This window comes from Fusarium keratoplasticum, chromosome 5 (genome assembly GCF_025433545.1).
Source record: "Fusarium keratoplasticum isolate Fu6.1 chromosome 5, whole genome shotgun sequence".
NCBI lineage: Eukaryota > Fungi > Ascomycota > Sordariomycetes > Hypocreales > Nectriaceae > Fusarium > Fusarium keratoplasticum.
This window is the reverse complement of record NC_070533.1, coordinates 2,571,522-2,581,706: the sequence shown is the minus strand read 5'-3', so window position 1 is coordinate 2,581,706 and position 10,185 is coordinate 2,571,522. Positions and strand designations below refer to the sequence as shown.

General features: G+C 53.1%; 4 protein-coding genes across 4 annotated transcripts; 2 read left to right on the top strand and 2 right to left on the bottom strand.

Annotated features, from left to right (window-relative positions):
• Positions 1-296: 296 nt before the first annotated feature.
• On the bottom strand, positions 297-1,185 carry NCS57_00743400 (uncharacterized protein; the record flags this gene model as incomplete). The annotated part of the gene is made up of 2 exons (XM_053057285.1): positions 297-867; positions 923-1,185. The coding sequence occupies 2 exons, from the start codon at positions 1,183-1,185 to the stop codon at positions 297-299; spliced, it is 834 nt and encodes a 277-aa protein (XP_052913480.1).
• A 1,769-nt stretch (positions 1,186-2,954) lies between these two features.
• Positions 2,955-4,286, top strand: NCS57_00743300 (uncharacterized protein; the record flags this gene model as incomplete). The annotated part of the gene is made up of 1 exon (XM_053057284.1): positions 2,955-4,286. One exon carries the CDS (start codon positions 2,955-2,957, stop codon positions 4,284-4,286), a length of 1,332 nt encoding a protein of 443 aa, XP_052913479.1.
• Positions 4,287-5,644: 1,358 nt separating this feature from the next.
• Positions 5,645-7,609, top strand: NCS57_00743200 (uncharacterized protein; the record flags this gene model as incomplete). The annotated part of the gene is made up of 1 exon (XM_053057283.1): positions 5,645-7,609. The coding sequence occupies one exon, from the start codon at positions 5,645-5,647 to the stop codon at positions 7,607-7,609; it is 1,965 nt and encodes a 654-aa protein (XP_052913478.1).
• A 400-nt stretch (positions 7,610-8,009) lies between these two features.
• On the bottom strand, positions 8,010-9,585 carry NCS57_00743100 (uncharacterized protein; the record flags this gene model as incomplete). The annotated part of the gene is made up of 3 exons (XM_053057282.1): positions 8,010-9,104; positions 9,158-9,367; positions 9,421-9,585. The coding sequence occupies 3 exons, from the start codon at positions 9,583-9,585 to the stop codon at positions 8,010-8,012; spliced, it is 1,470 nt and encodes a 489-aa protein (XP_052913477.1).
• Positions 9,586-10,185: the final 600 nt, after the last annotated feature.

Genomic DNA, 10,185 nt, shown 5'->3' with positions numbered 1-10,185 from the left:
TCTTTATTGTTAGATAGTGAGCATCGTGCTAAGTGAGCGACACATTGTCTTCCCACTCTTGTGGTCTAAAAAAAAATAAAAATGGCACACCGTGAATGGATGCCCGCTGATATGCGCTCAAGACCCCATTATCCAAACTGGATATTAGACGCGCTGCGTGCCTGCTCCGAATGATGCTGTGATACCAACAGTCTATCGAGTAATCGACCCTATCTATCCCGTGTCGCTCATGCCATTGAAATCAATCACCTGCGCCAGCCCGCCAAACCAAAACGACAAAACTCTGAACCGGTTGCCTAGGACGACGCCTGGTGACTCCTTCGCTGACGGACAAAGTTGGGGAGTGACATCCTCTGCCTGTTCTCCTGCATCGGGCGTGGACTCTCCGTGGAGGCCTGTCTTCGGTCCGGCTTGCAGCAGCATCCCAGGGCGGCGTGGAGCAAAAAGGCCACGTCGGTAAAGATGGCGGCGATCCACATGAAGGCAAACATCTTGACTCCAATGTTGGCGCGGATGTTGAGTTGGTCCTGGGCCGTCAGGGCGACCTTGGCGGCGATGCTGATGACGGTCGCGATGATGGCGGCGACAGAGACAAAGATGGAGGCGATGGCGGCGAGGAGGGTTAGAAGCAGACTCCACCAGCGGGTTCGGATGACGAGAAGGCTGGCGAAGATGAGGACGAAGTTGACGCTGATGCCTCCCATGAAGAAGGCGTACATGATCTTGGAGCCCATCTTGAGGAGGTTGAGGACGGTGACGGCCTGAGAGGGGAGGGCGATCTGGGCGCCGGCCAGGAGTTCGCTGACCATGATCTCGACGGGGTTGAACCAGTAGAATTGCTTAGGCTCGGAGCAAAAGGTAACGCCTCTGTGTGTGTATCAGTACTTGAGTCTATAATATAAGATAAGATCGTGGCACGCACTCGTCAAGGTACCCCTCGCAAAAGTTCCACAGTCCAACCTGGTAAAAGTCATGGAGACCGAGACTTCGGGCGACAGAGTTGAGTAGGTTTGAGTTTTCGACCGAGATGGGGATGACTTGCGACACGTCGAGCTGGAAGAAGTAGATGTCGTTGAGGGTCGAGTTGATGTGCGTGTTGCCGATAATGACGAGGATTAGGAAGGGGATCGAGAGGAAGTAGAGGGTGCTGGCGGCAACGGCCGTGTTGCGCCTGTGTTGAGCCATGGTGAAGAGTTATCGGGTTGAATATGGTATCGTGGCTGGGAATGTGTCGTGGGATGTCGCAAGGGAGAGCCACCAGAGGGCTTGTTGGTGGTTGGCGATGACCTCTCTCGGAGAGAAGGAGACAAACAGAAACTAGACAAGGAAACAAGAATTGAAACAAATAGAAACAACAAGAAGAGAAGCGAGCGAGCGAGTGGTAGACTAGACTTCCCCCAGAGAAGAAAAAAAAGAAAACGACTGACAAAGGGAAACTGATGATGTGTGTGTGTTGAAAGCTTGAAAGTTGGCGTCGATCATAGGGGACCACCCTTTGGGAAAAAAAGCTGGAGCTAGCTGCCCCGGCCCGTGGAGCTTTGTCGTCATGGGCGCGAAAATCCCAATTCCAGGCCCATCCAGGTAAAGTCCCAGTGCCCATCGACCCAGGATCTGGCACCCTCTGACACCCTTCAACAGCTGAGGCTTGCCGCCTGCCGGTCCAGGGTCATGAGGATGGGTCCATTGGGTCCATGCCAAGAGACAGTCACTGACCTTTTAGAGGGCGGTAGGCACGCACGCCAAAGCTTGCTCACCCCTGAGATCTATAGAGTATGGAATTGTATAGGGGCATTCTTGACGCTGTGGCAGACACAGACAGCCGCCCGTAAAGACCCAAACCAGGCATGGGATGATACTACACTCAAGACCCCTAGAAGCGCCTGCCCAGGTGGCTTAGACCCGGCCTTTGTCCTGTTATTGGATTCCTGGCCCCAGGCCCACGGCAAGCCTGAGCTTCAGGTGGAAGTGGAGGTGCCGATGAACCGGCTTGGGGCCACCGCACCGTAGGGTCGCTCACTGCGGCCAACGTGCTGACGCGTTAATACGGGAAGCGCCCAAGACATTTGGAGACTGATTGATTCATGGCTTTCCATTTTGGCGGCTCAAGACAGCCAATGGCCCAATTGTCTTGGTCAGTCACTGCAACCAAGAATAATCCTCCGTAGCCGCTGTCTCGTCTCTTGACTATTGCTGTACCTAAAAGCCCATATTATGTCATGGCGGGTTTGGCGCCGCATCATCACCACGACAGCCAAGTTTTTTTTTTCATCCTCGTACTACTCATACCCATCATTAGCCTCCTTTCTTCCTTATATCCTTCACCTCTCTTTTTCCAATACTTCCAAGGACTAAAAGAGAGCCAAGCAAGGCAGTGCCAGTGCCAATCTTGGTCAAACAAGTCTCATTTCGCCCCGGTCTCGTCTGTGTTGCCTTGCCAGCTTGGCTCCCGTCCTTCCTTTTTTTTTACCCACTCTTTTTTCTCCTTCCAAGGCTTTCATCTTCCCTGCTTCCTCATCTCGTCCGTCTGCCGATACCTGCAGGTGGCTCCCTGATATTGGGACTGGTGTTTACTAGACAAGGATCGAGCATAACCCACCGCGGATCACATTAGATCTTGTCGTTTCAAGAGCTTGGCTTCTCTTTTCTTCATTCTGATCTTCGTCTGATCTTCATCCGCGTATTCACACATTTTTTTTTCTTTTTCGCTTTCGTGGCGCCGTCACGCCGGCTTTGACGTTGGCCACGCTCTTCCCCTGTGTGACCCTTTCTCCTGCAGCTAGGAAGCCACCGACGTCCATCCATCCACCATATCAACCGTCACGTCGCACCACGTCTATCGCGTCGAACCTCGTTAAACTGCATAGACTTTAACGACATATCAAGGACTGCATCTCGCAGTCTCTTGCACCTTCCTCATAGTCTTTCCGGTATCCCTCGCTGAGTCATCACCCATCATGAAGCTCCATCACCGAGCTCTCCTCCTGGCCCTCGCCTCCAGTGTACGGATAGCAGCCCAGTCGATCGAGCTCTCAGCCACATCAGACCTCACCTTTGTTGAGGGCACGAGGACAGCCAGACTCACCAAGCAGACCGCTCCTCCCACTGGCGCCTACACTACATACGCCTCTAAGATCACGCTCATCGGGTCCAGTAACACCGAGGACGATGGCTTCACTAGCACACTTACCGGCCTGTTTCCCACCACAGACATCACTACCGCAACCAACTTGACCGAGTCCGAGACAGGTACCGCGACTACCAATGGCACCGAGACGGGAACATCGACCACCACCAAGGCAAAGCCCACAAACACTCAGGCCTGCAACAACTATGTCGAGCTGTGCAAGCGCAAATACAGCAACATCACTATGATCGGATGTCATAACTCACCATTTGTGAGACCCGGAAACTCAGGCTCCAACCAGGAGCTCGACGTCACGACTCAGCTTAACGACGGTGTACGCTTCCTCCAGGCCCAGATCCAGTGGCCCAGCAACTCGTCGGTTCCTCACTTCTGCCACTCATCGTGCGATCTGCTCGACGCCGGCCCCATCACCGAATGGCTCACAACTGTGCGCCAATGGGTCGATACCCACCCCTACGATGTTGTCACCATCCTTCTCGGAAACGGCAACTATTCCCATCCGGATCTTTACGTCCCGTACATTGAGCAGACCGGCATCCTCAAGTACGTCTACAGGGCTCCATACCTCCCCATGGCTCTGGACGACTGGCCCACCCTGGAGGAGTTGATTATCCACGGAAAGCGAGTCATCATGTTCATCGACTACGTCTCCGACCAGAAGAAGTACCCTTGGCTGCTCGACGAGTTCACCCAGATGTGGGAGACGCCCTTTGACCCCTTGGACCGCAAGTTTCCCTGCACGGTGCAGCGACCCCCGAACCTGAGCGACAAGTCTGCCAAGAACCGCCTGTACCTGATGAACCACAACCTCAATGCCGAGTTCAATATCTTTGGCACCGAGATCCTCGTGCCCGCCGTGGCCCTGCTCAATGAAACCAACAACGTCACGGGCTACGGCAGCTTGGGTCTGGCCGCCAACAACTGTCGCTCTGACTGGGGCCGCGCACCCAACATTCTCAACGTCGACTACTACAACTACGGAGGTTTCCCCGGCTCCGTCTTTGAGGTGGCCGCCCAGATGAACAACGTGACCTACGACCGCGGCAGCTGCTGCGGCACCACGAGCTCGGCGTCTCTGACCCAGGTCGCTTCATGGACCGGTCTGCTGGCGGCGCTCCTGTCGGCGTATCTCATGCTCTAGGTGTTTCTTTTTTCTCGAATCCATTAGACATTGGACATTAGCGTTTGAATTTTGAAATAGACTGGGTTGGCTTACACAGCATGGCATCCGGCGTACAGTGAGTGGCACGCGGGTCGAACCTTGGCTTATCCTTCCCTGAGGGTACCTATAAGGTAGAATGAAAAAAGATCTAATATCTTGATTAAATTATAATGTTATTTTCATGTATTGATGTGAATTTGGTCCCAAGTTTAATCAAGAGGTAGATCTTCTTTGCCGTTCTTGTGCCTCGTCTTTGCGGTTCTGTTGACATCCGTGAGTGGCTTTCATTGCACTTGAGCCAAACTCACTCCCTGGAGGAAAATATTTTACCAGAGTACCAGATAGAATAAACAAAATAACCCCTGTTTCAGAGGATAAACTGAGTTCCAGCCTCTCCTGTTGATCTGGTAACCTGAGGCTGTGTATCGACTGTTCAAGACGTTGGGCTGGATGAGTCAATCGGCATCTTTGCTGTCAAAGTTGAGTGATGCAAAGTTCTCGCTGCTGTATATGCAAGAGGCCTTATTTCCCCGGTTGTCTGAGTGATGTGGCATTGGGTTTGATATCAACGTTGAGAGAAAAACCATATTCACCGTTGTGCCCGATAAGGGGTATCTACAAGAGGACAAGTTGTGATATGAAGAATGCCTTGTTTCCTCCTGATGAGAAAGAGCAATTGACTCTCGGCTTAAACGGTTGAAATGGTTTTGCAATTTCGACCACGTGGACTTGGTGTTGAGATATCAACGAGGCATACTGGAGATCAAGTGAGTGAGTATTGAAAACTTAGATCTCTATGCTCTTCCCCTGATTCCCCTTCTTAACCTTTTCAGCCTAAAAATTGACCCATACTGCTCTATCAAGGCCACGACATCAGTTATGCTTTGGTGTCTAAAATCTTGCATCGTGAAGAAGCATCGAGATCACCCCAACATGAAAAAAGAAAACAAACAAACAGAGAAGTCTGAGAACTCTAATCGTCCTTCGAAACATAAGTAACCGTCCTCTCTCCCCTTCTCTCTGTTTTCATCTTCTTCCTTGCACCATTCTCCAGAACACCAGATCGTCTTGAGGACTGCTCGCGACAGCTTGCTATCAGCAACTTCACCATCAGCCTTGCTTCACTGCTAATTGCTACTCAACTCTCCTTTCTCGCTCTTGCGAACACACACTTTTACTTGCTATTAGCAACTTCACATCAGTCTTTCTTCACGCCTTCTCGCTTCGCATCTTCTCTACTCACTCCTCTTTTCTTCGCTCTCGAGCAACCACAGAACAGCTTGCTATCAGCAGCTTCTTGATACACACACCTTTACTTACACATCAGATTTGCCGAAATGATCTTCACTATGGCAGCCAAGGCTACGGCCTTACTTTATACTCTCCCTTCAGTTGTCAATGGCCTTCCAATTCTACCACCGCCTCAGGCAAACCTCACCCTCACAGAGGATGTACCTCATTCGGCGGCTTTGGCTATCACCCCTGGCCTCGAGTATCTTCTCCAGCCTGACCTCCCTCACATCAACGACCTGAGCATCATTCTCGGTCCCGAAACTACACTCTACAACTCCACTACGCTGCCCAAGGAGAACTCTTGGATCAAGGGGATGCTCCAGCGTCTTGGCGCCGGCGGCTCCTCTACTAAGCCCGCAAACAACAACAACAACACAGCCCAGCCCAGCAAGTCGGACAAGAAGTACTTTAAGAGATGGTGGGGTGCCGTGATGGGTTGGAGGGACAAGGTTGTCGACGTCTGGGCCCCAACCAAGTGGGATAACTGGCCGGTCGAGATCACCCTCATCAACGCCACCCCTTACCGCTGGCGTAGGGGCCACACGCACTCGTACCAGATGATCTCGTGGATACCAAACTGGCCCAAGTATATAGAACCCGGCCAGACTGTTCGCATCACCAGTTCTGTCGAGACTATGGCCCCCTGGGACGCCGCTGGCGAGACCGTTTACCACCTTGAGGGCGTCTCCAAGCCAATGTCCTTTGAGATCAGGCGACGGACCCCTCAGACGAAAGACCACATCTTCAAGGGCGACCTCCCCAAAGAGATCACAGTGCGTTACCTGGAGAACCTCGAGACGTTCAAGAGCCCAAAGAAGTCGGTCAAGCAGATCAAGTGGTGGGACTTTCCCGCAAGCTGCCATTGGGTCCTCGCCGGAAAGGAGGGCGACTTCATCGCCGCCGACGACGTCGGCCCGGGCTGGATGTCGGAGAAGATGGACCAGATCGGACACATCCCCCTCCGTGAGCTCGCCATCCCCCGGTCTCATCATGCCGGCATGTACAAGATGAGCGAGCACTTTGGCATGGGTAGCATCTTCAACACTCTCACCCAGTACAAGGACTTGACCTTCCAGCTGAAGGAGGGTGGTGTCCGTGTCATTGATATCCGACCTTTTCTCAACTACGGCAAGCACGGCTACAAAACCTGGGAGTCTCATGGTTCAATCTTTGGTGGCAAGTGGCACGGCGGGCTTGGGGTGTCGCTCGAGGACATGATCAACCAGGTCAACGCCTTCAACAAAAAGTACCCAGGAGAGCTCATCATCTGGGACATCCACCCCAACCAGGCTCTTGTCCGCCGGCCTAACGGCAAGGTTGAGCAGATGAGCGAGGGTGACCGAGCAGTCATGTATCACGAGTTCAAGAGGCTCAGGAACCGTGTCGAAGTCCCCGACAACGGAGACCTCACCAGGTGGCCCCTGGAGCAGTTCGTCGCCAACAAGACCTCAGGCGTCCTCATCCGCACTCGCCGCGAGTGGAGGTACGACGAGTCGTACCCTGGAGGTTCCCAGGGCTTCGTCACCGAGGCCAACTTCCCCGTTCACCACGTCTGGGCCAACAAGCCGGACACCCCGGGGCTCATCGATGTCACGGTCAAGGATCTCAAGGAGCGCAAGACCAAGCGCACCTCGACTCTCTACTTTGCCGACTGGATCGTCACCCAACAGGGCTTCGACGTCGCCATCGGCACCAAGTTCATCGCCGAGATGGCCATCACGACCTACAAGGCCCTGTTCTACGAGCTCTGGGCGGCCCTGACCGTGGAACGATACCCCAACTGGATCGCCACTGACGGCATCCGCTCCAGTGAGAGTAAGTCTTTCGCCATAACCCTCAACCACTGCCTTGCTGGTGGTCGGTGTGGCAAGATCCAGCCGAGCAAGAAGCTCAGGTACGGACCTGATAACGAGCTGGGATTCTATCCCACCTTGACATGGATGGACGAGGTGAAGGAATATGAGGCCAAGCAAAAGGCAAAGACAAAGGGGGGAAAGTCGAAGCTATAAACTTGCCGAGATGGGGGGGATGTTCTGAACTGGTCGTGGTTATACTTCTTTTTCTAGACTGTGTACCCTGGGTTGGGTGTTCGCGAGGATGGATATATACTCATTAACATGGGCTGCGGCGTTTTGTTACTTCAATTAGATGGTTATAGACAAGGATGACTGGAGAAACAGTCCCTGGATAGAAATGGAATTACCCTCGAGATCCTAATCAACCATGTCTTCATTTCCCGTGACTCATATGTAGGTAGGTAGGCGACTCTAGGTCGGCCTCACCTTGCCTCTCTTCTACTGTCATGCATCTCTGCGCTAATGATATCGCTACATGAAATTGTTGACACCCTCGAGCGCCGGAAACCTCTCCTCTACCAATCCACAGTCAAGACCGCACCCAGGCGGTGTCCTAGCCATGGGCCATGATGCCCGTCATGAGGTCCTCATCCTCTATCTGAGAATCGAACCCAACCCCTGGATCAGCATCCTTATCCGCTCTCTTCTGCTCCCTGGCTACGTGCCGCACGTACTCTCTGCTGGAGCCGAGGCGCTCGTTTGTCGTCTTGTACTGCTTGCCAAGGCTCTCGATGTTGTGGTGTCTCTGGGCGATCTCCTGTGCAAATGCCGCCTCCGTCATAGACTCGCTGTCCTCGTGGAAGAGGAGGTAGCTATCATCGCCGCTGCTGCCGAGCTGGAGCTCGCCATTCAGCAGCCCCGACTCGATCATGTTGCGCACGAGCTGTGTTGCCTCCTCATCATCCTTGAGGACCTCGCCCGTCTCCGCGCTAAGCGTCACTTGACGCAGTCGAGAAATGGATATTTGCTTGTAAATGTCGCGGAGCTTGATGATCTGCCACTTCGGGTACGCAGCCACCACCTCTGCCACCAGCGTCGTATTGCCGTCGTCCTCCCATACCTTCTGGTTGCTCTCCACCTCAATCTTTAGTTGCCCAACGTTTATCGTGGGGAATTGGGTGGCGACATTCCGATATGCCGTTCCCAGCGCGCTATAGGCGTTCTTGGCAGGTAGCGGAGTGTATGCGGGAACATCTGAGGCTGCTCCATCCTGTAAAAGGCTGACGAGCAGCCACTTTTTGTACGCCTCGTCCATCATCTTGCTAACGCCCTTGTCCTTTGAAGGGTGTGTGATGACACGTTCCAGAGCCCGTTGGGCCTTGGCCCAGTCCCTTCGTGAAATGTAGCACAGCGCACTCACGAGGTTGTACTCCAGCACAGTTGCGCTTCGGATCTGATCAGTCAGGCCTGTTTCGGTAGAGATGTAAGAGGTGGGAGCCAGAGTGCTATCGCAAAGAAGCCTGGAGTCCTTTTGACCCGCCATGCCTGGGTAGAAGGTGATGTCGTGATCAAGCACTTTTAGTGCCGGCTCGATCCATGATGAGTGGTAGGCACACTTGACCAATGTTAGGTGAGTAGATGTGAACATGGTCCCGGTTGGGTCGATTCGCAGCAGGGCTGTAGCAATCGCCTCTACTGAAACAAGTGGCTGTCATGAGATTAGTACTCGTTGGTCATGGTCGTGGCGAAGGGACCACATACTGTAAATAGTCTGCCCGTCGCAACATGCTCGAGAAGTCTCCGAAGCATTGAACCAACATATCGAACCTGAACAGGATTGAAATTGAGTAGGAATCGAAGGGTTTCGTCGAGGAGGGAGGTCTTGTCGATGCCTGGCGTAGTTGTCGATAGCTCTAGCGACAGGTTGAGGATGGCGAGGAAGGAGATGGAGTCGGTGGCGGGATCAAGCCTCTGAAGCTCTGCATCAGCATACTGCAAGAATGTCTCAAAGACGGGGCGCCTACCTCGAAAATTTGGCGAGCGTTAGCACTGATGAGCTGCCGCTGAGACGTCACCAGCCGGTTGACAGCCACAACATGGTCCTTGATGGCAAGATCGAGCTGCTTGTTGGAGTGAGCAGTAGCTTGAGCTGGCGCGAAATTCGTCAAGGTTTCCCACAAAGAGTCCATCCTGAGAGGAGGGCGTCTATTTGCGTGGTGTGAAGGTGGAGGAGGAGTTGATCGGAGGTCGGGAAGTGGATGCTGATTCGGTGCCTTGGATTATTTCCTCCTCGTCATGCTAAGGTCACGGAATCCACAAGCTCTTGGACGCGACGAAATGGGTATTATGGCTCTTGTTTTGGGCGAAAAACAGGTGTGCAGAAAATGAGAAGGTGAGAAAAGTGAGCTTTGCTTTGTTGGTTGTTGAAGATGCAAGGCAGCACTCATGAGAGCATGTAGCTCCGCTGGTCGTTGGTGGGGTGGTGACGGTGGGGAGATCAGCCGGAGATCAGCCGTGGGAAAGCGCTTATCGCATGATCCCTGCTCACCGAGATAAGGAAAGAATGCCCCTCCAAATCGCGGGGTCACCGAGATAGCTTCACTTTTAGGTCTTGAACATCCAGTCGACAACACTTACACCTTGAACAAAAAGTCATGGGAGCTTTTCCATTCTCTTGACACTAAAAAATTTCCGTCAAATGAGTTATTGGTGGCTACGAATACTGGAGTCTGGATGGTACTAGGCTCATGCCAGGGGGTAGCTAGCAAGCGTGTTCGCTAACAGCGCTC